The sequence below is a fragment of the Phocoena phocoena genome, chromosome 7, assembly GCF_963924675.1.
Source record: "Phocoena phocoena chromosome 7, mPhoPho1.1, whole genome shotgun sequence".
NCBI classification, from domain to species: Eukaryota; Metazoa; Chordata; class Mammalia; order Artiodactyla; family Phocoenidae; genus Phocoena; species Phocoena phocoena.
In genome coordinates, this window is record NC_089225.1 from 2,103,283 (window position 1) to 2,131,073 (window position 27,791).

At 42.3% G+C, this 27,791-nt stretch overlaps 1 protein-coding gene and 1 pseudogene across 1 annotated transcript in view; both read right to left on the minus strand.

Annotated features, from left to right (window-relative positions):
• The window catches only part of NIPA1 (NIPA magnesium transporter 1), a 36,573-nt gene extending 9,191 nt beyond the window's left edge, over window positions 1-27,382 (minus strand). Inside the window, exons 1-3 of the mRNA XM_065881087.1 lie at window positions 27,220-27,382; window positions 11,795-11,842; window positions 10,722-10,812 (exon numbers count right to left, since the gene is read on the minus strand). Of these exons, the coding sequence (XP_065737159.1) occupies window positions 10,722-10,812; window positions 11,795-11,842; window positions 27,220-27,382 (302 nt within the window). The remainder of the gene's footprint in view (window positions 1-10,721; window positions 10,813-11,794; window positions 11,843-27,219) is intronic.
• On the minus strand, window positions 1,270-1,803 carry LOC136125545 (large ribosomal subunit protein eL21-like; annotated as a pseudogene).
• Window positions 27,383-27,791: the final 409 nt, after the last annotated feature.

The following is a 27,791-nucleotide window of genomic DNA, read 5'->3' on the forward strand; positions in this document are numbered from 1 at the left end:
TTAAATTTGCTAACGCTTGTTTGTGACCTATCATAAGATCTATCCTGGAAAATGTTTCCTGCACACTTTAGAAGAATGTGTACTGTGCTGCTGTTGGATAGGATGTTCTGTATATGTTAGATTGGTCTAACATAGGGTTCAAGTTTCATGTTTCCTTGATTTTCCGTCTGGATGATCTATCCATTGTTGAAAGTGGGGTATTGAAGTGTTTTACCATTATTGTATTGTTGTCTATTTTTTCCTTCAGATCTGTTAATATCTGCTTAATATATTTAGATGCTCTGATGTTGGTGTGAATATATTTGTGATTGTTATATTTTTGATGAATTGACCACTTTATTACTGTCTAATGACCTTCTCTGTGTTTTGCTACTGTTTTCAGGTTAAAGTCTACTTTCTGATATAAGTATAGCTACTCCTGTTCTCTTTTGGTTCCCAATGGCAAGGAAGATCTTTTTTCATCCCTTCACCTTGAGTGTATGTTTCCTTAAAACTGAAGTGAGTCTCTTGTAGGCAGCATATACCAGGGTTCTATTTTTTAATCCATCTAGCCACTCTATGTGTTTTGATTGGAGAAATCAATCCTTTAACACTTAGAGTAATTATTGATAGGTAAGGACTTATTAATGCCATCTCATTAACTGTTTTCTGGCTTATTGGAGTTCCCTTGTACCTTTCCTTCTTTCTTGCTGCCATCCTTTGTGAACTGCTGATTTTCCATTGTGATATCCGTTGATTCCCTTCTCTTGTTTGTGAATCTACTGAAGGTGTTGTTTTGTGGTTACCATGAGGCTTACATTAAGACATCTTAGAGATATAAGTTTATTTTGCACTCATAACAATTTAACTTCTATTGCACACAGAACCTCTAATCTTTTATTCCCTCCTTTATTTCATATTTTTGATGCCACAATTTACATCTTTCTCTACTGTGTATCCATTGATCAGCTGTGGTAGCTATGGCTCTTTTTTAAGACTTTTATCCTTCAACCTTTATACTAGAGTTAGGTAGTTAACACACCACCATATTACAGTATTCTGTATTCAGTATTCTCAATCTGACTATATGCTTACTTTTGCCAGTGTGTTGTATATTTTCATATATTTCCATGTTACCAACCAGTGTCCTTTCATTTCAGCTTGAAGAACTCCTTTAGGCATTTCTTGCAGGCAGGTCTAGTGGTGATAAACTCCCTCAGCTTTTATTTGTTAGGGAAAGTCTTGTTGTTTTTTTTTTCTGGTCCAGGTCTTTTATTTTCTTTATACCCATCATGCCATGAATTCATAGGGAATGGGCTACAACAGTTCAGGCTCCTTTCCATTGGTTCTCACAAAGTGTGCTTCTCTGGGTGGAGCAGGCTGGCGCTTCAGTTGAACCCAAGTACCTTTCTCTTTGGCTTCCTTCTTTTTCTGATCATTTTCCTTCACCCGTTTCAGGAAGCTATCTTGGCTCTTAGAGTGCTTAATATGCTTGATACGCTCATTAATTCTCTTGGCAAGAATCTTGCCCATGTTTGTTTACAATGATGCCAACAGCGTGCTGGGTTAACATTGTAGACTCTCCCAGTTTTGCCGTGGTAACATTTGTGGGGCATTCCTTTTTGAACAGTGCCCATTCCCTTGATATCTACAATGACACCTTTCTTGTAGATTCGCATGTATGTGGCCAAAGGAACAACTCCATGTTTTCTAAAAGGCCTAGAGAACGTGTAGCAGGTGCCCCTTTGTGTTGGTCATTTTGGCAAATACATTTTCATATAATTTCTGTGGCAAGGAGACAGAAGAATGCTTCAGATAACCCATCAAAGCCAAATCACTGTTACAACGAATGCACACTTCACTTTAAATGGTGAGAAGAATGCCTGAGAAACAGGGGGAGGGATAGGAGGCTCCGGGAGCCACGTGCGTAGGGAAAGTCTTTTTTTTTTTTTTCAGTACGCGGGCCTCTCACTGTTGTGGCCTCTCCCGTTGCGGAGCACAGGCTCCAGACGTGCAGGCCCAGTGGCCATGGCTCATGGTCCCAGCTGCTCCGTGGCATGTGGGATCCTCCCGGACCAGGGCACGAACCCGTGTCCCCCACATCAGCAGGTGGACTCTCAACCACTGCGCCACCAGGGAAGCCCATGGGAAAGTCTTTTTCTTGCCTTCATTTCTGAAGGGCAACTTTGCGGGGTATAGTATTCTTGGTAGTTTCTTCCATTCAGCACTTCAAACATATCATCCCCTTTTCTCCTGGACTGCAAGGTCTCTGTTCAGAAATCCATTGATAGCCTTATGGGGGTTTCCTTCTATGATTTTTTTTTTCTCTTGCTGCTTTTAAAATTCTCTGTCTTTGATTTTAGACAGTTTTATTATAATGGGTATTGGACAAGATCATTTTGGACTGAAATTTTAGGGTAACCTATGAGCTTCATGAACTTGGATGTCCAAATCTCTCCCCTGGTTTGGCAGGTTCTCAGCCATTATTTCCTTTATATAAGCTTTCTACTCCTTTCTTCCTCTCTTCTTCTCCTGGGATTCCAGTGATGCCTACATTGTCTCTCTTAATGGTATCATGAAAGTCCCACCAGCTTTCTTCATTCCTTTTCGTTCTTTTTTCTTTTTGTTCCTCACATTGGATATTTTCAATTGATCTGCCTTCAAGCTCACTGATTCTTCTGCTTGGTTGTCTGCTGTTAAAGCTCTGTGTTGAATTCTCCAGTTCTGTCATTTCATTCTTCACCTCCAAAATTTGTTTGGTTCTTTTTTTACATCTTCTATCTCTTCATTAAACTTCTCATTTTGGTCTTATGTTGTCTTCCTGATATCATTGTTTATCTGTGTTCTTTTGTAGCTAAGAGTCTTTGGAACAGTTATTATGAATTCTTTGTTAGGAAATTCAGGATCTTTATTTCTTCGGGCGTTACTGGAGGTTCTTTTGGTGGAGTCATGTTTCCCTGATTCTTCATGATTCCTATAGCTTTGCATGTCTGCACATTTGAAGAAGCAGTCACCTTTTCCAGACTTTACGGGTAAGGGAAGACTTTCACCTAGGGGTGGGGGCATGCTGGAGTGCGCTGTGGCCCTCGGTCAGCGCCCTCGGGCACCAAGAGCAGGCGCATACGGTGGCACCAGGTCCGGTGGGGCATGTCTTCTGGCTCAGGCTGCTAGGGTATACATCATCAGCAACTGTGTGTTCCATGGTGAGTACTGCTGAGGGTCCATAGTGGCCGCAAGGGGTACTGGGGTCCATAGTATCACTTGGGGTCAAGTGGCTAGACACCAGGATAGGCAGAGATGGTGGCCAGAGCCAATGAAGTGCACACACTCAGCTCTGAGGGCCAACTGCAGGTGCCTATATAGTTTCAAGTGCCTATATAGTGCCTGCCAGTTGCAGACACACAGACAGCGGTAGGGGCCACGGCAAGCAGCAAGGGCTGGGACGAACTATAAGCTCACTAGCAGCTGTGGGGTTCCTACCATGGCCCTGCGGTAGCTGCACACTTCCCAGCCCCACGAGCCATGCACAGTGTAAGGGAGGCTGGTGACGGGTTGGGCCAGGGGTGTGCAAGTGCATAGCTCAAGTGGCTGGCGGCAGGTCAGTGCAGCAGGGCAGGCTAGTGACAGAAGACAGGGCCTGATCCAGACCAACATGTAGCTGTGGAGGCTGGTGGCCGGAGTGCTCTCCTGTGGCTGCCAGGATGCCCACTCCCAAACTACACATTGCAGTGGAGGCCTGCAGTGTGGAAAGGCACAGCTGGAGGCACTAGCTGCAAGGAAGCACACTGTGGCGGGGTCAGCTATGGAGGTGTAGGCTGCTGTCTTGCACTCACATGGCCACAGAGGGCTGCTTGCTGCCCGTGCGGTTCCCAGGCTCCCCAAGGGCAGGGGAGGAGTGGGGAAACGGAGCAAGGAAGGACTTGGGCTTCTGGCATCAGTGAACGTGAATACCTATAGGGCAAAAGTTGCTGAAATATGCAGGGGTCCACGGTGGTGAAATCTGCTAAGTTTTTCTGCAGAGCAGGTCACTGAGAACCACACTCACTCCCACTGCATGGCTGCCACTGGTATCCCCTGCTTTTCTTCCTTGCTCCCAGCCATTTCAATACACTTCAGTTTTGCCAATCTGGGTGGGAGCTTCGTGTGGTGCTCTGAAAGTCTTGGGGAAACTGGTCACTTCCTCCATTCTTCCTTTCCTGGCCAGGGGAACTCTTCCTATCTGGGAAGTTCCCTCATGGCACTGAGCAACCCCAACTTGGGGGAAGGGATAATGCAGTCAAAATGAAGCTGTCTTCTTCCTTCTTTTTCTTGCAGTTATTCTCAGGTTTTTGGTTCCACTGTATCACTAAATTTTCTCAAGTGGACTCCGGAGCTCTCCCAGAGCTGTTTTCATTAATGGATAGCTAATTGTTAATTATTGTGGGGAGATGGAGACTGAGTTCTTCCTTTCCAATCTGGATGCCTTTTAATGCATTTGCTTAACTAACTGCTTTGTGTAGAACCTCCAGTACCATTATGAATAGAAGTGGCAAAAACTGGACATCTTGTCTTGTTCCTAATCTTAGGGGGAAAGCATCTGGTCTTTAACCAGTAAGTATGATGTTAGGTGGGGCTTTTCTATAGAGATCCTTTGCAAGATTAGGAAGTTACCTTCTATTCCTAGCATATTGATTGTTTTCATCATGAAGGGGTGTTGAATTTTATAAAATAATTGTTCCGTGTCTGTTGAGATGCAGTGTTCACCCTTTATTCTATTGCTATGGTGTATTACATTATTTTATTTTTGATGTTAAATACACCTGGCATTCCTAAGATAAATCCCACTTGGCCATGGTATATAACCCCTTTTATATATTGCTGGATTCAATTAGAGTATTTTGTTGATGATTTATCCATCTATATTCGTAAGAGTATTGGTTTGTAGATTTCTTGCGCTGTGTTTGGTTTTCTTACCAGGGTAACATTGACTTCATAGAGTGAGCTGAGAAGAAATCCCTCCCTTCCTATTTTTTGAAAGACTTTGTGAAGAATTGCTATTAATTCTTTAAATGTTTGGTAGAATTCACCAGTTTTACCTAAGCTTTTCCCTGATGTAGATTTTTTTATTTACTAATTCAATCTATTTACTTGTTATAGGTCTTTTCAGATTTTCTATTTCTTCTCAAAACAGTTTTGTTAGTTTGTGTCTTTCCAGGAATGTGTCCATTTCACCTACATTATCTAACTTGTTGGCATACAGTTGTTTATAATATTTGCCTATAATTCTCTTCATTTCTGTACAGTTGGTAGTAATATTCCTCTTTCATTTCCGATTTTAGTATTTTTAGTTTTCTCTCTTTTTTGCTTTGTCAGTCCAGCTAAAGTCTTATCAATTTGGATGATATTTTCAAGGGACTAACTGCTTTTATTGATTTTCTCTATTGTTTTTCTATTCTCTATTTCATTAATTTATGTGCTAATCTTTATTATTTCCTTCCTTCTATTTGAGTTTGTCCTCTATTTCCAGTGTCTTAAGATGGAAGGTTAAGTTGTTTATTTTGAGATCTTTCCTTTTTTTTTTCAATGTAGGCATCTACAAATATAAATTTCTCTCTGTGTACTGCTTTAGCTGAATCCTAAATGCTTTGGCATGCTGTTTCTTCAGTTTTATTCATCTCAAAGTATCTTCTAATTTCCCTTGTGATTTATTTTTTTAAATATTTATTTTTTGGCTGTGTCAGGTCTTAGTTGCAGCACGCGGGCTCTTTGTTGCGGTGCGTGGGCTTCTCTCTACTTCTGACATGGAGGCTTCTCTCTAGTTGTGGTGCATGGGCTCCAGAGCATGCGGGCTCATTAGTTGCGGCACATGGGCTCTCTAGTTGTGGCACACGGGCTCCAGAGTGCACGGGCTCAGTAGTGGCAGCACACAGGCTCCCTAGTTGTGGCACGTGGACTCTCTAGTTGCAGCGTGTGGGCTTAGTTGCCCCACGGCATGTGGGATCTTAGTTCCCCAACCACGGATCAAACTGGTGTCCCCTGCATTGCAAGACCAATTCTTAACCACTGGACCACCAGGGAAGTCCCATGATTTCTTTTCAGATCCATTGATCATTCAGTAGTAAGTTATTTAATTTCCATATATTTGTGAATTTCACCAAGTTCACTGATTTTACTTTCTAATTTCATTCCACTGTGGTCAGAGAATGATTTCAACCCTTTCAACTTTATTGATGATTTTAATGGCCTACCACATGGTCTATCCTGAAGTCTGTTCTATGTACACTTGGGAAGAAGATGAATTCTGCTATTGTTGGGTGGAGTGTTCTAAAGATGTCTATTTTATCTACTTGGATATAGTGTCATTCAAGTCTTCTATTTCCTTCATGATCATTTACCTAGTTTTTCTATCCATTATTGAAAGGGGGGTACTGAAGGCTGTGACTACTATTGTTGAACTTTCTATTTCTCCATTCTGTCAGGTTTTCTTTTATATATTTTGGATCTCTGTTTTTAGGTACCTATTTGTTTATAATTGTTATGTCTTCCTAACGGACTGCCCCTTTTGTCATTATAAAATGTCTCTCTTCATCTCTAGTAACTTTTGTTTTGTTTTGTTTTACAGTCTATTTTGTCTGATACATAGCCTCTCCAACTTTCTTATGGTTACTATTTGCATAATATATGTTTTTCCTTCCTTTTACATTTAATCTATTTGTATCTCTGAATCTAAAGTATGTCTGAAGTAGAAAGAATATAGCTAGATCTTGTTTTTCATTCTGCCTGACAATCTTTGCCTTTTAATTGGATTGTTTAATCCACTGACATTTAATGTTTTTATTGATATAGTTAGATTATGTTTGCCGTCTTACTTTTTGTTTTCTATGCTTCACGTCTTTTTCTTGTTCCCTATTTCTCACTGCTTTCTTCTGCATTAAGTGAATCTTTACAGTGTGGCATTTTAATTCCTTTAATGATTTTTTTCACTATACTTATTTTAAGCTATTTTCCTTGTGGTTTCTCTAAGGCTTATGAGATACATTTCATATCAATACCTTTCAAATTGATACTAACTTAACTACAGTGAGATACAATAATGTTACTCTTATATAGTTCTATTTCCTCGTCTTCCTTTGTGTGTGTGTGTGTGTGTGTGTGTGTATACACACACACACACACATATATGGTGTTTATTAAATCTGTTTGCTTATGTGCATTTTATTGAAAATGAGGTTTAACATTAGTAGAATAAATTTATTTTCCTATGTATAAAGTGGCACTTTTTGCCCTTTTATCTATTGGGGCTTTCATATTATTTTGGTCAATTTAAGAAATTCTTTTTTTTAATATATATACATTTAAAATATTTATTTATTTAATTTATTTATTTTTAGCTGTGTTGGGTCTTTGTTGCTGTGTGTGGGCTTTCTCTAGTTGTGAGTGGGGGCTACTCTTCGTTGTGGTGCACGGGCTTCTCATTGCAATGGCTTCTCTTGTTGTAGAGCATGGGCTCTAGGCACCCAGCCTTCAGGAGTTGTGGCTCATGGGCTCTGGAGTGCAGCGTTGTGGCGCACGGGCTTAGTTGCTCTGCGGCATGTGGGATCTTCCCGGATCAGGGCTCGAAACCGTGTCCCCTGCATTGTTAATGGGATGAGGTTGCTAGAATTACACAGAAACATCCTTCTTATTTTATCTTTTAGTGTAGAAAATTAACCTTTTCATTTTTATTGCTTCCAACGTTTGAAACTTCTTAACCTTCTAAGATCTGAAACACATTAAAAGTTTTCCTGCACATGGACCATAAACTCTAGGTACATAGCTAAACTTTTCTTTCTCCTTTTTTACAGATAAAATCTCTGTATGACTTACTCTGGTTTGTGCTAGAGATGCGGGTTTGTTCAATGAATATCAGAGACATAAACTATCTGTAGCTACATGCCACAGATACTCAGGTAGGTATTAGTGGAGATGCCAGTTAACACACTGGGTTCACTTCAGCTTTACATAGCATACTCTGCACTGCTGAGTGAGATAACACACCTCAACATATCAAATAATGTCATTACACAAATCAGGCACTGAATGTAATATCAACAAACGATTCAATGTTGTATTTGTTTCTATTTCACACTTGGATGGCCATCCTGTACATAATGCTTAATTCACTTAGGTCACATTTTGATGGTGCTATGATTAGGATTTAAACTGATGTTCCTACAAATTGTTTACCAGTTTTCCTAAAACTATTTATTAAAAAAAAAAAAGAAAAGAAACCCTCTGTTTTAAACTGGAGATATGACAACTAAATGCAGATACTAGGCTACATCTTGCACTAGAAGGAAAAATAATGGTATAAAGGATGGCGGTATAAGGATAATGGTATAGCATAATGGTATAATGGTTCACTTAACAAAATTGGAATGGGGAAGGCAGATTAGAAAGATACATTTATTATAATAATGTTAAATTTATCAAAATTGATGATTATACTATTGTTATGGAAACACTCGTCTCTCGTCTTAGGAAATACAAGTCAAAGTGTTTAAGGGTAAAGGATCATGATATATGTAACTATTGTCACATGGATCAAAAAAAAAAATCCAAAAAACAAAACAAGCACCACATTCATAATAGAAAAGTGCTTCTCAAACAAAGGTGATTTGCCCCACAAGGGGACATTTGCTTATGTCCAGAGACATTTTGGGGAGAGGGAGCTACCAGTATCTGATGGGTGGAGGCCAGGGATGCTGCTAAACACCCTACAAAGCACAGGTCAGCCCCCCAAAACAAAGAATTATCTGGCCCCAAATGGTGATAGCATCAAGGCTGAAAAACCCTGATACAGAGAAAGGAAATGATGGAGCAAGTGGGATAGAACGTCAACAATCGACGTATCTGGGTGAGGTGTATATGGATGCTGTTTTAATTTTTCTTAACCTTATAATTTTTCTGTAATTTGGAAATTAATTCCAAATAAAACATTTTTAAAAGCCTTTTTTAAAGTACTTTGTTGTGATGATTACTTTATCATACATTAAACCACTGCAGTGAAAAGTGGACCTATTTGGGAACTCTCTATTCTATTTCACTGATATTAGACATCTTTTTTCCCAGTGCCACATTCTTTTCATTTCTGTTTCTATGTAATTCTAGCAACCTCATCCCATTAACAAAAAAAGAACTTCTTTTAAATATACATATACCTATGTACCTACATATTGATATCTTTACTTTTTCCAAATTAATTTGTTTTCTTATTTTTAAAAAAACATCTTATTGGGATCCTGAGTTGAAAACATTTTTTTAATCCAGAATGCCATCTCACATGGTTCTTTGGGAAACGTCTCCTGAAGACCTGGAGCAGTGAACATTTCTAGTGAGGAGTCTTTGAATTATCAAAGTCCTTAAGAATTGACAGTTCTTTGGAAATTAATGAAGCAAGGCATTTTAATATGTGTGCATTAAAAGTGCAAAGATCATATGGTTGGGTTGTTTATTTGCCTGATTATTTTTCAGGAAACAGTGAGGCTGGGCTCTGAGAAGCTGAAGTGGTGATTCCCCAATGAGAGCCCCACTCATGTAATCTAAGCTTTTCAGGGCCATCCAAAATGCAAAGTGATGTTAAGCCACACGTGATACTAAGCATATGTTTGGATTAGAACAATGTACTACAAACACATTTTCAAAGGTTCACACGTGGAAAACGCTTTTGTGCTTTTTAGGCCACAGAACCTTAAAGCCTAAGCGACGTTAAGGTACGCAATTAAATACATCTACCATAGACACACTTCTCTGCAAGGATCTGGAGCTCTCTCTGGAATACAGCAGAATACCAATATATCAATGAATTAGAAACCTGGATGCTATTTTGCTTCTGTTCTATCTCTGTTTATTAATGATTTCTTCAAAGGTAAAATAATATAAATAGGTTCACAAGAGGTATGTGTTAATATATTTAATAAATGTCTCATAAAATCATTTTCATAGGTAAGCCAAGTGTAATAAAGAGAAAGACCTCATTTGTGGTAGCTGGCTGCTTTTGTGTCCCCAGTTCTCTCTTTTCCCTTTTGCCCCATATCCGGGTAACCTGATAAGAAGGACAGCTCACACCCTCAGGCCCTTGGCACTAAAATTTCAAATCATGTAAGCCCCAGACTGAGCATGGGAACCTCCACCTGGCTCACTTCGTAACTGCAATAAAAACTCAAGGCCCCGCATTGCTCCTGTTCTACTCCAGACCAAACCAGAGCTATTCTCCTTGGGTGGTACATTTGCTATTGACTGTTGTGAGTCGTGAATCCTTTTACACAACCCACTGGAGCCCATGTGTCATTTGTCCCAACCTCCATAGTCTCCTGAGATAGGGGACTGCCCAGCATCCAGCAGGGGATGCTAGGGACCCAAATAAAACACCAACTGACTAGTTTTGCTTATTGATTTCTCAGAATCACTTGCCAAGGAGCTAGGAAGACTCCAGTCTCTCGGAAGTCTTCCAGAGCAAAGACCAGGAGAGTGATGACATCATGTTGGTATCCATGAATAAGTAAGGATTTGAAATATACTGAAGCAAATGTCTAAGACAGGGCTAATAATTCATACAACTAAATCTGAAGGGATAAAAACTAAACCATATGGAATGCAATACTGAAGACATATCTTCAGTTACACTTCTACTTTTATTATTTTAACAGAAACATTTAAAATGAAAAGTTTTCTTATACCTAAACTACACATTAAAAAGCAAAACACAGAATCCCAGCTCTCACCCAAATGGCACTCCAAGGGCACCAAGAGGAGTCACCAGGACTGTGGGGACCGCCGTGTAAGCCAGGAAGTTTCCAATCTGGCCAACAGCCACTGTCAAGAGAATCACAAGCGTATCACTGCAATTACAAAAATCTCTTTGAGCATTCATCACAGAGTTGAATTTTGCAAGACTGTGCTCTGAAAGGGCTACTTCTTTCTCATTACTGGTGAGGAAGGAAATATGGGGCATCATTTGCATGATTAAGAGTCCTGAGGGCAGAGGAGAGCAGGCCCCACAGTGTCACTGGCCCAATTAGTTTCAACCCTCTATGGAAATTCCCAGTCTAACCAGCAGTGACTGACAGTGGGTACAAGAGTATATTTCCACTTTCTTCTTAACACATCCCTGTTTTAAGATAGATCATGTAGAGCTTTCCATGTCCCTTCAAGTGGCCTGGGATCTATTCCAGTGACACACTGCTGGCACATCAAGTGGAAACACTACTGCCTGTACAGGGCTGTGCCTGGGGCTGCACTGAGATAGACAGATAGACAGATAGATAGATAGATAGATAGATAGATAGATAGAGCTTAAAAATGAGTTCTTCAATGAATCAATGTCTACTAGAAAATTTCTTGCCTAAAAGACAATGTGTGACAAAAAGACCTCAAGATATATCTGAAATATCTAACAGAATTTTTCTTTATATATGTAAAGGTCTGAACTCTAATTTTATTATTTTTATATTATAACACATGACCTCTGATCTGGTACTTAAGGCTGAGTGAAGAAACTCCTTTGTAAAACCAGTTGTGTGGGGCACAAGCTCACCAAATGCCCACAGCCCAACTACAAATGAGGAAGCAGGAGCTGCTTAATTTCTTCAGACCCAGGACAGTCTGACCTGGACAAAATTCAGGGCCAACAGCAGGCAGCAGGATCCTCTGCCTTCACCCTCCACTGTCACCCACCATCCCCATCCTTATTCCAAAGAACAAGCTAAGCTCATCCCACCCCCTCCATCCAGCCCTGAGAGACAAATGACTGATCTTACAAAAGGAGACCAAGCTCTTCACCACAAAGAGTACTTACTTGCAATTGTTCCTGCCCACCACACAATGTCTGTTAAATAGGAGGTACCTGTAAAAGAGTGAGACAAAAACATCAGGAAAGTACGAACCAAGAGGTTTACAAGCTACACACTTAAAAGAGGAATTTTTAAATAAAACTAAAATTGAAAAGAATGAATGCCATACTTTTATTCACCCTACAAAGAAACTTTAAAGTAGTCTATAAAGAGCAGCATGAGAAACGATTAAAAGTGGCAAAATACTTTCTGCAATCAACACAAGCTGACCCAAGCAAATAAAATCTTTATAAATTGTACTTTATTTGGGAGGGGAGCTCAACACATCAGCTAGAGACAAATATTCTTTGGAGTAACTTTTTATATGTTGATTTCAAACGAGATTTGACCTTCAAAGTCCAATTCTCTCATGCATTTACTGAAACCCATTTATATGATAATTTTTCTAGTACAGGGTTCTGTGACTTGCTACTTAAACAGGTTCATAATGTAGAACCTTTGTGACATGGCTCTTTTTGCAACCATGTGAAAATGGTTGAAAGCAGACCCTTACACTCACTCAATGATCGGACGTTGTACACAGTGGTTTCCCTTTTACTCTCTTGGATTACCCTCTTATGCCCCAATGCATGCCAGGGCAGGCAGAGATGGGAGCAGGTCTCCTCGTCACATCCATCTCTCCTTTTGTCCTTCTTCAGGTATGTCAAAATGCTCCTAGTCTAACAGGATTTTTTCACTTCAGACTAAAACACCTAATCTATTTGGATGTTTTAATTCGCAGTAATTTGGTATAATGAACAAAGGAAGCCAGGCTGCTTCTTTGAGGAGCAGAGCTACAGGTATTTAAAAAGTACTTTTAAGAAAATGAGACCAATAAGTAATGATAGAGTGGAAGCAATGGTCTAGTTCAAATAGCACCATTTGGTAACATCACAGTAAAAACTGATTCAGGCAAGAACCATCAATCGAGACTAAAATAAGTGAATGAAAGTTTGTTGAGGGACAGGATTGCCACATAACCTCCATGAATCACCTCCACCAGCTTTTTTATTAATCACAAAGGGAAAAAGTTAACTTTACAGTACTCTAAGACCCTGACGGACATCACCTTAACTAAGTGGTCAAAGTTGACACCATCAGCAGTGGGACAAACCAAATCCTGCGCCTCCTGAGGGCGCATTGAGAAAGGCACAACATCACATCTGCAGTACTCCTGCCAGACTGCATCACCTGAATCTAATCATGAGGAAATTGTGAAATGGTCCACATACCAGCTGGCCTGTACGCTTCAAAATCGGCAAGGTCATGAAAGACAAAGGTACTGTTGCAAATGACAGGAAACTAAAGAGATGTGACTAAACCCATGATGTTAGATGGGAAGAAAAGGCTGCTATAAAGGACAACATTGGGGCAACTGGCAAAACTTCAATATGGATTGTCGTAGATAATTGAGTAACAAAACCCCTTCACTTTCTGCATGAGAATGCGACTATAAAGCTGACAGCCATGTGGCCAGGGGACAGCACTTAAGGTAAAAATGACCTCTGATGGGCTAATGGCATCTGACTGGAGGTTGGGCTCCCCTGGTGCAATACCTCTGAGAATAAGAACAGCTCTTTCAGGGCCTGGGAGTCCTGCCTCTATGACTTTATACTGGAGGGCATGAGGCTTGTAAGGCTGGGCGGCTGTGACACCGTCTGCTGCAGTTCTGCCTCTGGGCCCCTAAACCATGCTCTGCCTCTGCTACCAGGCTCCAACAGAGAGGGCCTGACACTGGCTGTGGCTCCTGTCCCGTGTCCCTCTGAGTGTGTCTGATACAAATGTGGCCCATGATGTCCTACATATCAGAAAGTAGAGCTGAGCTGAAGAATGCCCTGCAGTGAACACTGCAGAACAATGATCAACTATTAGTATAGAATCCTTGTTCAATTTCCCAAATGTGCTAAATCACACTGTGGCTATTTTAGAGCATGTCTTTTACTTACATGTGGAATCTGAAAAAAAAAAAAAGACACAGAATTGTCAAAGCAATCCTGATGAAAAAGAACTAAGCTGGAGGCATAATCCTCCCAGACTTCAGACAATACTATAAAGCTACAGTAATTAAGACAGCATGGGGCTTTCCTGGTGGCGCAGTGGTTGAGAGTCCGCCTGCCGATGCAGGGGACACGGGTTCGTGCCCTGGTCCGGGAAGATCCCACATGCCGCAGAGCAGCTGGGCCCGTGAGCCATGGCCACTGAGCCTGTGCATCCGGAGCCTGTGCTCCGCAACGGGAGAGGCCACAACAGTGAGAGGCCCACGTACCGCAAAAAAAAAAAAAAAAAAAAAAAAAAAAAGACAGCATGGTACTGGCACAAAAACAGACAGATCAATGGAACAAGATAGACAGCCCAGAAATAAACCTATATACCTATGGTCAATTAATCTTCAACAAAGGAGGCAAGAATATACAATGGAGAAGACATTCTCTTCAACAAGTGGTGTTGGGAAAGCTGGACAGCGTCACGTAAATCAATGAAATTAAAACACTCCCTCACACCATGTTCAAACATAAACTCAAAATGACATAAAGACCTAAATATAAGACATGACACCATAAAACTCCTAAAAGAGAACATAGGCAAAACATTCTCTGACATAAATCATAGCAATATTTTCTTAGATCAGACTCCCAAGGCAAAAGAAATAAAAGCAAAAAATAAACAAATGGTATCTAATCAAACTTAAAAACTTTTGCACAGCAAAGGAAACCATCAAAGAAACAAAAAGACAACCTACGGAATGGGAGAAAATATTTGCAAATGACACAACCAACAAGGGCTTAATTTCCAAAATATACAAACAGCTTATGCAACTCAATATCAAAAAAACAAACAACCCAATCAAAAAATGGGCAGAAGATCTAAATAGACATTTCTCCAAAGAAGACATAAAGGTGGCCAACAGACACCTGTAAAGATGCTCAACATTGCTAATTATTAGAGAAATGCAAATCAAAACCACAATGAGGTATCGCCTCACACCCGTCAGAATGGCTATCATCAAAAAGTATACAAATAATAAATACTGGAGAGGGCGTGGAGAAAAGGGAACTCTCCTACACTGTTGGTAGGGATATAAATTGGTGCAGCCACTATGGAAAACAGTATGGAGGTTCCTTAAAGAACTAAAAATAGAGCTATCATATGATCCAGCAATCCCACTCTTGGTTATATATTAGGAAAAGATGAAAACTCTAATCTGAAAAGATACATGCAGCCTGATATTCACAGCAGCATGATTTACAATAACCAAGACACGGAAGCAACCTAAGTGTCTATCAACAGATGAACAGATAAAGAAGATATGGGGTGTGTGCGTGTGTGTGTGTATACACACACACACACACACAAAATGGAACATTACTCAGCCATTAAAAAGAATGAAATATTGCCATTTGTAACAATGTAGATAGACCTAGAGAATATCATACTAAGTGAAGTTAAGTCAAAGACAAACATTATATGATAACACTTACATGTGGACTCTAAAAATAATGCAAATGAATCTATATACAAAACAGAAAAAGACTCACAGACACAGAAAACAAAATTATGGTTACCAAAGGGTAAAGGGAGGGGCAGATAAATAAGGAGTATGGGGTTAACAGATACACATTACTATATATAAAATAGAAAAGCAACAAGAATCTGCTGCATAACACAGAGAACAATATTCAATATCCTGTAATAACCTATAATGGAAAATAATCTGAAAAAACACATATAAATAACTGAATCAGTTTGCTGAACAAACTAATATTGCAAATCAACTATATTTCAATTAAAAAAATTTTCAACAAAACCAAATTTATAGATACAAAGAACAGATCAGTGGTCTTTATTTAATTATTGTTATATATGTTACATTTTTTATGTTACAAACCCAACAATATATTGTTGTAACTTATAATAAAGGTAATGTTAACTTTGTTATTTTATATCCTAAAGAAGCTTAGAAAACAAAGGAAATCAAGTATAAACTTATAGTAGACCTTTTCATTGTTATAAAATGTCCTTCTTGGGCTTCCTTGGTGGCGCAGTGGTTGAGAATCTGCCTGCCAATGCAGGGGACATGGGTTCGAGCCCTGGTCCGGGAAGATCCCACATGCTGTGGAGCAACTAAGCCCATGTGCCACAACTACTGAGCTTGCGCTCTAGAGCCCACGAGCCACAACTACTGAAGCCCGCATGCCTAGAGCCCGTGTTCCACAACAAGAGAAGCCACAGCAATGAGAAGCCCGTGCACCGCAACGAGGAGGGGCCCCCGCTCTCCACAACTAAAGAAAGCCCGCGCACAGCAAAGAAGACACAATGCAGCCCAAACAAAATGTCCTTCTTTGACTACAGTAACAATTTTTGCCTTAAAATCTGTTCTGTTTCATACTAGCATGGCCACTCCTGCTCTCTTTTGTGTATAAGTAAATATTATTGCTTATTATTTAAAGTAACTGTGAACACATTTCATTCTAGATCTTGAAGCTTGTTTTTATAGCAGATGCACACAATAATTTACTCAACAGCTTTTCAAAATTCTCTATATAATATTCAAAAGATTTTAGGGACTCTGAGATCAAGGAATCAGTCACAATCTTTTCTGTTGGGGGTCTATGCTGGGGGCAGGGAAAGGCCAATTCCTTTTACTGTGATGAATACAGTTTTGTCGTGAGTGCTTACGCAGTCATGGGATCACTGCTACAGCAGCAGCTAGAATGTGGGCAACACTCGGGCAGTGAAAGCTTATCCAAGGATGCCAGCACAATGGGACCCACTGAGGCTCTCCTCTTTCACTGCTATAGTTTTCCCCACACCATTAACTACCACACAGCACATGCTTTTGACAGTCTGAAATGGACTGTCACTAAAATGGGGAAGAACCTGGGATACCACGTAGGCAGGGCTAGAGAAATAACAAGCCTTTGGTCTCCCTTTAGTCAAAGGGTACAGGTTAGTTCCAAGTGTTTAGGGTCCTCCCACTCATACTCCCCAGGAGGAGCTTGTGTTTGCTGAAATCCAAAGGTATTGCGATCACCCTCACCTTTTAAGCCAATATTAGGCAAAATTTTTCTGCTTCCATGGACATTAAGTAAGTTAAGATTTTCTGTCGGGATACTTGCCCCACACCCCTAACTGTAGATCAAAGTGATACTGCTCTCCATGGCCCCCAAGGGCTCCAGCTCAGCAATATCCCCAGTGCCCACGGAAGTAGCCTATGGCTCTTCTTGCCCATCCACCTGTGCCTAGCATCCTCACTGAGCTGGCTGCCCCAGGTTCCATCCTCCTGCAGCCAGGAATTCCTAGGAACCTGCATTCCATGTTAGCCATTGGCCCTGTCATAGATATTATTTTCTTATGTCCTAAAATGACTTGGTTTCTTCACAGTTTCACCTTCATCACTGTCCCTAAAAATCCTAAAGTTACTCACCTGACACCCTCAGGAGGCACCTGTTCAAGCCTATGGCCATGCTCATCCTCTTCCCAGCTGATGCCTGGGACTTTTCAAGTTCTCTGGCCTTAGCAAGAACAAGGAACCTCAGAATTGTAGAACACTGGTTTTCTGTTTGTTTATTTGACTATACTCATGCCTCCTCCCCTCCACTCCTAGGTGTGGGTTGCAAAGGTAGCAATACCTAAAGTCTAGAATTTTTTTCCCCCTCATACTGGAAACCTTGGATGAGAGTTGAACGGTTGTTTATAACAGCTGAACTACAAGACAAAGAAGTGTTGTGCAAATACAAAAGAGACTTGTCAGGATGATAATATCAATTGGCATTGATGTTGTTCAACCATGGACTCGTGGCTTTTAAAACCTTCCATTTAGGTTTAAATGTGTATCAGAAACGTCCTTAAAATATGACTTTCTAGCACAAAAATACAGGCAGTCATCTAGTTTATTTACTTGCTGATTATACCACAGCAAAACTGCTTCCACTCGTGTGTGCTCTGTACAGCAACAACAGAGTTGCTCCTATCAGCAAAGCAAGAGTGGATCACTAAGTCCTTTATGAATTAATTACTGCCTTAACTTTAAAAAATGTGTAAAAAGATGCTACATAGTTTTTACAGAGTTCTTAAAAAAGGACTATCAAGAAAATTTCTTTCCTGACGCCACCACAGGTAGATGAGGGCATTAATTAGACTCAATTTGAGCACTTGGTATTCACCAATTTATGAATGGATTTAGTACTTGAAGTTCTTTTGTATGTTGGCTATTAGATATGCAGAACTTATTTTCCTAAAGAAATAGTTGGGCAATCTTGAAAAAGAAGAACAAAACTGTATGACTTATACTATCTGATTTTAAGATTTAAAAATTAGATTTTTAAAGATTTTTAAAAAAGATTTAAAACTACATCATCAATACAGACTGGCGTAAGGATAGACAGATACAATAAAACAGAATAGAGTTCAGAAATAGACTCACACATGTACAGTCAGATCATGGACTAAAGCAACAGTATAATTCAGTAGGGAAATTTCCTCAACAAGTGATGCTGAACCAAATGGATACCAGTAGGGAAAATACTGAACCTTGATTCATACCTCACTCATATACAAAAATTAACTCAAGATGGCTTACAGACCTAAAGGTAAAAGCTAAAGCTATAAAACTCCTAGAGGAAAACACAGGAGGATGCCATTGTGACCTGAGGAGAAACAAAGAGTTTATTTTGGCAGAAATCATAAAGTACTAACCACATAGAAGGAAAAAAATGATGTTAGACTTCATCAAAATTAAACATTTCTGCTCTTAAAGAGGAAACATTAAGAAAATGAAAAGACAAGCCTCAGAGAAAATATCTGCAATTCCTAAATCTGCCAAAGGACTTGTAACCAGATTATACATACATGTTACATATAATGCACACTATCAATAATAAAAAGATATAGTCCATTAAAACACAGGCAAAAGTCTTGAAAAGACACCTCAAAAAGAGTGTATACAAATGGCCAATAAACTCATCAAAAGATGCTCAATATCATTAGGTATCAGGGGAATGTAAATTAAAATCACAATGAGATACCACTGTACACTCACCAGAATGGCTAAAATTAAACAGGTGACAACACCAAGTGTTGGAGAGAATGTGGAGCACCTGGAACTCTCATTCATTACTGATGGGAGGGTGAAATGGTACACCTGTAGTTAGAAAGTGTTCAGCATTTTCTTAAAATTTAATTAATTATATACCTACTGCATTAATTATATACCTACTGCATTAATTATATACCTACTGCATGATCCAGCACTGCATGATCCAGCACTGCATGATCCAGCAATGCTCCAAGGTATTTACCCCAAAGATAAGAAGACTTTAAGTCAAAAAAGAATTATGTAAGAATTGTCATTGCAGCTTTCCTCAAAAACCAAAAACTTGGAAACAACCAAATTTTCAGAATAGATAAGCAAATTGTGGTATATCCAAACAATGGAACACTACTTAGCAACATAAGTACGGCTGATACATATATCATGATGAATATTCAAACCATGATGAAAGAAAGAAAGAGGAGTAGACATAAGAGCATACATACTGTATGATTCCATTTATATGAAGTTCAAGAACAGGCAAAACTAATTCAATCTATGCAGATGGATACTAGGAGAGCAGACCCTCTGGTGTAGGGAGGACAGAATGAAAAAGAACACGAGAGACCTTTCTAGGATGACAGCAATAATCAATTTCTTCACCGAGGTGTTGGTTACACAGGTATATTTATTTGTCAAAACTCACCAAACTGGGACTTTCCCAGTGGTCCAGTGGTAAAGAATCTACCTCCCAAGGCTACGGACGTGGGTTCAATCCCTGGTCAGGGAACTAAGATCCCACATGCCGCAGGGCAATTAAGCCCTCGTGCCACAGCTATTGAGCCAGCGCACCTCAACTGGAGAGCATGCGTGACGCAAACTACAGAGCCCACGTGCTCTGGAGCGTGTGTGCCATAACTAGAGAGAGAAAACCCTCACGCCCCAACTAAAGAGAAGCCCACACACCGCAACGAAGATGTGGCGTGCGGCAACTAAGACCCGACGCAGCCAAAAATAAAATAAATAATACAATAAATAAATAAAAAAGAATAAATATTAAAAAAAAATCATTCTTGTAAAAAAAAAAAAACACCTCACCAAACTGACCCTTAAGATCTATGCAGCTGACTATATGTAATTATACTCCAAGATTTAAAAAGAAAAAATAGTTTATAAACAATAACTAAACTTCTAGGTTAGCCCACACAATGCTGACCATAATGCAATAACCATTGTGACAGTTTCTCGCAGTTTCTATGTGGAAATGACATTCGATGTTTCACAGGGAATAAGTCCAGTATATATTAACACATACTCCCTCCAGGGAAGCTCTCTATCAAATGTTTACCGGAAGCATCACGTTCCTTGGTGAATACAAAGACTTATAAAGACTCCCAAGGCATGGTGTCTGCCCTTGAAAAGTGTTCTCTTCCTCCTCACTTTACTGCAGCATTTTCCCTCTCCCTTTCTCTGAAAACCAGGGCTGCCCCCACTCACCCTGACTACAGAGAAGCCAAAGTGGCCAATTCCTGTTTCCACGACAGGTAGATGTCAGGCATTTATACCTGTACTGTCAGGCTCTGTTGATGTGAACAGAACAATCTAAGAATATGAGCCCTCAGTCATGACTCCTATACACACACGTACTATACTATACACGTACTATATATATGTACGTGTATACCATACATGTACTATATATATGTACTATACACACATACACACAGTTTATTGAAACATCACCACTTTTAGAACTCTATTTTGGGGCTTCCCTGGTGGCGCAGTGGTTGAGAATCTGCCTGCCGATGCAGGGGACACAGGTTCGAGCCCTGGTCTGGGAGGATCCCACATGCCGTGGAGCAACTGGACCCGTGAGCCACAATTACTGAGCCTGCACGTCTGGAGCCTGTGCTCCGCAACAAGAGAGGCCGCGATAGTGAGAAGCCCGCGCACCGCGATGAAGAGTGGCCCCCGCTTGCCACAACTAGAGAAAGCCCTTGCACAGAAACGAAGACCCAACACAGCCATAAATAAATAAATAAACAAAACAAAAAAACCCTTGATATTTATTTTATTATTCTCTATACCCTACATATGTGTTATATATTTTTTGCACACAGGATTTATTCATTAAAATTCAATTTTGAAATATAAGTATTGAATGTGACTAGGAAGAAATACACCCTAATTGTAACAGTGGTAACCTGAAGGTGAGGAGATGAATGCTTTTTATTTTCCTATTCGTAATTGTATGTACTTCCCAGATTTTAAACAATGACCATATTCCTATAACCAAGAAGAAGATGCTCTTTTAAAAGCATGACTATGCCCAGGTTCTGTGAATTCATGATATACTCTGCTGAGTAATCATATCATACCAAAGAGCTCTGACTGGGCATGAACATGCAAGGTAAACCCTCTGCCTGCCCACCCTCCCTGGCTGATCCAGGCAATATCTAAAAGGGGTCAGTTTACTGTCACAGGTTCCTGGCCCGGAAACATTAGGGAGTGTGGGGTTAGGGAGTGTGGGATTGAGCATATTCTTCTTGAAAAGTGGTCTTTTTAAGCCGCTCATGGCTACATTTTTTTTATAAAAAAAGGACTGGGGCTTCCCTGGTGGCGCAGTGGTTGAGAGTCCGCCTGCTGATGCAGGGGACACGGGTTCGTGCCCCGGTCTGGGAAGATCCCACATGCCGCCGAGCGGCTGGGCCCGTGAGCCATGGCCGCTGAGCCTGCGCGTCCGGAGCCTGTGCTCCGCCACGGGAGAGGCCACAACAGTGAGAGGCCCGTGTACCGCAAAAAAAAAAATTTTTTAAAAAGGCCTGGTTGGTTACTCATTAAGGACTTAAAGGGCTGGAAATATAAATTACATTATAGTTTATACTATTTATGTATAAATATTTTTGAAGAAAAAATATACTCTGTCCAACAGAAATTCATCAACACCAAAGGTATTTCATGTAGGAATTTATATTAGTGATCTATTCCCACATTTGTCACATGAAAATGATAAGAAATTCTTATTTGCCTTAGTTTCGGAGTATTATTTATACTTAATGTTTGGGGTATTATTATACTTATTTATAATAAAACAGTATCGGAGTACCAGCTTTTTCCACATAGACTGTGAAGCCCCTCATTAGAAAAGTCTTATCTATAGGTGAATTTATGTATCTTCCCCCCCACCTTTCCCACTGGGAGCAGCAGAGAAAAACCACCTTCAAAGTCAGCCCAAGCTGGGTTCAAAACCTAGTGCAACCAGTCCTGTATCAGGTGCATGCCTCAACTTCCTCTCCTGTATCACACCTCCTGGGATCCATGTCCCTATGCCATCCCCTCCCACAGTTGACCTGGTTGGCCCTGAGTACACCAACGGAATGTGGCAGAAGTGGTATTGCCAGACCTCCAAGGCTAGGGCACAGGGATCCATTCGGTGCTCACCTTAGTCTTTGGAAGGTTTGGTCTAGGGGAAGCTATCCACCATGTAAGGGGTCTGACTTCCCTGAGACCACTATGGTGTAAGGAAGCCCACGGTAGCCACGTGTGAAGAGAGTATATGGAGGGATGAAAAGAGGTGGTGGGGGGAGGCAGCTCAGGAACCATCTTGCTGTCTCAGCTATCCTAGACAAGTGATGAAGAAGTCATCTCAGATGACTCTAGCCCCAGCCACCATCTGACCGCAACCCACTGGAGACCCCAAGGAAGCGGGGCCCATCTGAGTCCAGTCAGCCCATGGAACATGACAGATGCATGAGTCAGGGACATCATAAGTCTTCTGTAAGTAGCAGCCTTCTTTATCTTCTCTTCTCATGGAAATACTATCAAGTAAACCAGATATGTACAGGCTGTGGAGCCATTCAAATGCTCTTAACACTCACCCTATCCTCACTGTGTTCCTTATCAACGATCTCCCCTTGGAGCTAGATAGATATCAGGGTTACAGATTTTCAGATCTAGCAGTAACTCTGGATTCTGTTACTTAGTAGAGGACACAGGTAAATGAGGCCAGCTCTGAATAATTTGAAGAAAGCTCAGAAATAAAATACGAGGTTTGGTTTTACCCTCTTTACTCCAGGGTTACTCATGGCCAATTAGATAGCATTACTGAGTGTCCACCATATGCCTCCCAGTGGACAGGACATGTGCCCTGCCTTGAAGAGCCAGGATCCAGGCGGAGCACAGACCAGTGAACAAGCCATCATACCACAGGTTTCAGGGGCAGGAAGGGGCTGAAGACAGGCACCAAGAAGACACACGGCAGGAGAGGAAGCTGACCCCATCTGTCAGGGTCTGGAGGGTTTACAGAAGCTGGAGGAACTAACCACAGAGTCAAAGGGCTGCAGGGGTGAAGATAACATGTGTGTGCCTCAGCTCTGGGTTTGGGGGTACATGCACCTAGGTGTGTGCCTGGGAATGGCAAGAGAGGCAAGGAGAAAACATGTACATTCCATGACCAGAGAGCACATGCCCTTCAAAATCAGTACAGAAGGCTTGAGACTAGCTGGTGGGATGCTTGGATCCCAGTTTCCACTCTTACAAGACAACTCACTCACCTTCCGAGCATCTTAACAATGTGACTACACCAATAGGCTGTACCCCTCTCAGGAAGGAGACTATGAAATCTGAAAAGGACTTTTTCTATGGTGTTAAAATATATATCATAATATTTAGCATTTTAACCATTTTTAAGTGTACAGTTCCATGGCATTAAGTACATTCACCTTGTTGTGCAATCATCACCACCATCCATCTCCAGAACTAACCCATCCTCCAAAACAGACACTCTGTGCCCACTAAACACTAACTTCCCATCCCCCCTCCTCACAGCCCCCTGCAACACCATTCTACTTTCTGTCTCTGTGAATTTGACTATTCTAGGTACCTCATATGAGTGGAATCATACAAGCTTTGTCCTTTTGTGACTGGTTTATTTCACTTAGCATAATGTCCTCAAGGCTCATCCATGTTGTAGCATGTGTCAGAATTTCCTTCCTTTTTAAGACTAAGTAATATTCCTTTGAACGTATATACCACAATTTGTTCCACATTTTCTCTACTGTGAATAATGCTGCTATGAACATGGGTGTGCCAATATCTGTTCAAGTCCCTGCTTTCATTTCTTCTGGATATACATACTCAGAAGTGGAATTGCTGGGTCATATGGTAATTCTACATTTAATTTTTTGAAGAACCTCCCTACTGTTTTTCATAGCAGCTGCACCATTTTACATTCCCACCAACAGTGCACAAGGGTTCCAATTTCTCGACATCCTCACCAATGCTTGTTATTTTCTGCTTTTTTTTTTTTTTAAACAATAGCCATCCTAATGTGTGTTAGGTGGTATCTCCCAGTTTTGATGAAAGGGATTTTAAAAAGATCGTGGTTCTTCCTGGCCTAGGACATTCTACATAGAGTCACTCATCTATGCAATTCTATGACTTTCCTGAGGCTGTCTCCACAATGTCTGTCTGAGGGCAGGACATCATCCGCCCCAGTTAAGAGGCTCCCAGGACATCCTCACCTATTCACCAGCACAGAATTCTAATGTTGCAACTGGCTTTCAACAAATTATGTTCAGACTTGATGGTCACCTTGTTTCTCTCTTCTAAGCTCTGCTTCAAGTGGGCTCTAACACTAAACATACTATCAATGACCTGTGGCCCCAGGTGTCCCCTGCCCTCTTACCATCTTCAGGGTCTTTCAAAGCCACACCAGGAGTGAGGCAGTTCACCTTGAGCCTGTGCTGTGGATGGTGCTCCTAGCCTATCCATTCCATTCCATGAATGACATTCCATTAATTGGGAAGGTCCTTTCAAGAGTGAAAGCTGGTAACAGAGAAAGCTGCACCCCAACTCCTCCCCCACAAAGGAAGGGCTGTGACCAGAACTTGGCTCTCCTGAAGCTGAGACTTGAAAGAAATGCTGGTGCACGGCAGTGCAATAAAGCTGACACTTTCAGTGAGACAGCTTTTTACAGTGTAAGACCATCAGGTCTCCCTGAGCACAAGAACTTGACTCCCCAGTTTTTAGCCACCCCCTCTTTCCTCCGATCTCCCCCATTTCAGTCATTTCACAGCGGCCAACTATGCTGCTTATTAGCAGAGGTAGAAAAAGGTTTCGGGGGAGTAGATGCTAAAACTATGCATCCTCAATACCTACAGCAGTGCCTGGCACATAATAAGAGTTTCGTGAATATCTGTTGAACAAATCAAAACTAAATTTATCAAAACAAGACTGTATGTCTGTCTTCCACCATTATGAGCAAGCCAGGTAGCTTGAATTAGTAGTGGTGGGTAGTAACTGGAGAAGTATGAAATCAGCAAATATCACGTTTTCACTCATTTATTTAAGGACATAGTATGCAGGTATAAATAAAAGCATGAATAATGTTTTTTTTTTCAGGTTGCTGTGCTTTTTATTTTCTTAGTCACTAATTCCCTTGAACACATAAGCTGAGCTGAAATAACATATTTAGTTTTACTCAATAATTATTGTTTTCTGGTAACTGAAGTCTATATTCAGGTTTCCTTAGATTTTTACCTAATGTCTTATGGCCACATATCCTCAGGCTCCTCCTGGCTACCACAGTCTGTCAGACTTTACGACCTTGACAGGAGGACTGGTCAGGTATTTTGTAGGCTGTTCCTGAATTCAGGTGTGTGTGCTGTTTTTCTCATGGTTAGACTGGGGTCATAGGTTTTGGAGATCATGTACCTATCCTATCAAGGTCACGTGTGCTGTTTATTTTTGAATCATGACGAACATGCCACCCACCCCTGGAGCCCCTCAAACTGACATGTGCTCCCTGAAAAGTGCGCTACTGCCAGATGTCCATTTGTTACCTTAGAGATACATCTGCATCCTAGGGAAACCACGCTTGGTTTTATTTAGATTTTATGTACAGACTGCAATGTTTTCACTTCGAAGTTGAATTCTTTAACAAATATCTATGATTTTATATTTTCACTCAATATTGTAGGCCCCTTTATCTCTTTCCTCAGTTCACTCCTGGCTGATCATCCAGGGCACTCAAGAGAGTTTCACTTGCATTACAGAATCTGAACTATTAAATAAGTTTACTTATCTTAAACCCATGACCTGGCGGTTTCCTTTTTTTTTTTTTTTTTTTTTTTTTTGCGGTACGCGGGCCTCTCTCACTGTTGCGGCCTCTCCCGTTGCGGAGCACAGGCTCCGGACACGCAGGCTCAGTGGCCATGGCTCACGGGCCCAGCCGCTCGGCGGCATGTGGGATCTTCCCGGAATGGGGCACGAACCCGTGTCCCCTGCGTCGGCAGGCGGACTACTCAACCATTGCGCCACCAGGGAAGCCCTAACACTATTCTTGTAGAACGACCACAAGACTCTCTCAGTCCTTCTGGACACGTTCATTTTCAGTTTCAAAGCATGCTACATCTTGCGTTCAGTAAACTGTCTCAGGCCTCTCTTATTACAGAACACTGGCAAAGAACTCTGCTACATCTTAACACTTTCCACATTGATAAGCAGTGGTGTTTGGTGGCTTATCCACCCAGGGAATACTCAGTTGGCCCATTTTCGGTGGTTTTAATCTTCCTTGAGTGTTCTTCACACCGAAGATCACTTGTAGTCATAAGAACCCCAGGAACAGAAGCCACAGGAAAGGTCAGAATTCTCGCTCGACCCTGAGAGCGAGCGCCTCCTTGGCCCGCAGGTCCCACCCCGGCCTGCCTAGCACACAGCTCTTACTTCTGCACTGGTGTGGCCAATGCAGGGCGAGAAGTCAGCAGGTCCTGCCCTCCAAGTGCACCCCAGGCCGGAGTCACAGCAAAGGCGGGAGGCCCGTCGCTCCTTCTGAGCAGGCACTGGGCTCCGACCATTCGGGGGATACTGCAAACAGGAAGCTTTCCCTAGCAGCCGGTGGGTGCGGGTGACAGGGACGCCTGGGCGCCAACCAGAGGGCAGGTCGGTGGGATGCACGGCTGCAAAGCGATTGGGTCTGGGAGGGAGGAAAGAAGTCAGCGGGAGAAACCTTATAACACTGAAGAAGGCTTCGCCAGCGCTGGGAAGGGAGAAAAACCGTGGCGGCGACACAACTACCACCGCTCAGGGCGCACCGGCCGCCTCCGGAGCTGCTGGAGGACTAGGCTCGGCCGCGGTGGCGGTGCTTCTGGCGCACAGGACCGCGTCCGCGCCTGCGCTGCGGGTGGTCTAGGGGCCTCGCGCCCGCGCAGCTGGCCCTCCGAGGTGCCCCGCCCCGTCTCCGGACCCCACTCCGGCGACGACCGGAACACCCCACCCCGCGGCTGCTCCCCTCCCCACGGCCGGCGGCTGCACCCTCCACGCCTCCGCCCCCACCCCGAGCAGGGCCGCTGCCCGCCCTACCTCGCCGCTTGGCGCGCACGATGCCCTTCTTCTGCAGCACGAACGTGGACCCGTTCACCAGGCTCGACACCACGGCCACGCCCAGGCCGAGCGACACGGCGGCGGGGCTCGGGCTGCGCGCCCCCTCCCCGGCCGCCGCCGCTGCAGCCGCTGCAGTCCCCATTCCGCCGGCGCCCGCCCTCCGCGCCTGCGCGCTCGCCCGCCGGGCCTGGAGGCGGGGGCCGGCTCCGCGGCCCAGAGCCACTGGGGTGCGGGGGACCGGGGTTCTGCAGGGGCGGGGTGGAGCCCGGGCTCCGGGAGGGGGGGAGAGGGGGGAGGAGGGGGAGGAGCGCGTTAGGAGAGGCGGCGGCGGCGAGGAGTGGGGTGAGGTGGCAGGTGGGTGGGCGCAGAGGCAGAGCTGCAGGCTTGGCGGTGCAAATACAGGGCCCCCAGTTAAGTTTGCCTCTCAGGTAAACAGATGGGTTTTGGTGGGTGTCCCATGCGATATTTAGGACTGGAAGAGCGCTAGCAAGACGCAGCGTTCGCTGGGATAATGGTCCCTCACAAAGCTGTTCGGGGGCCCGCAGAGAGCC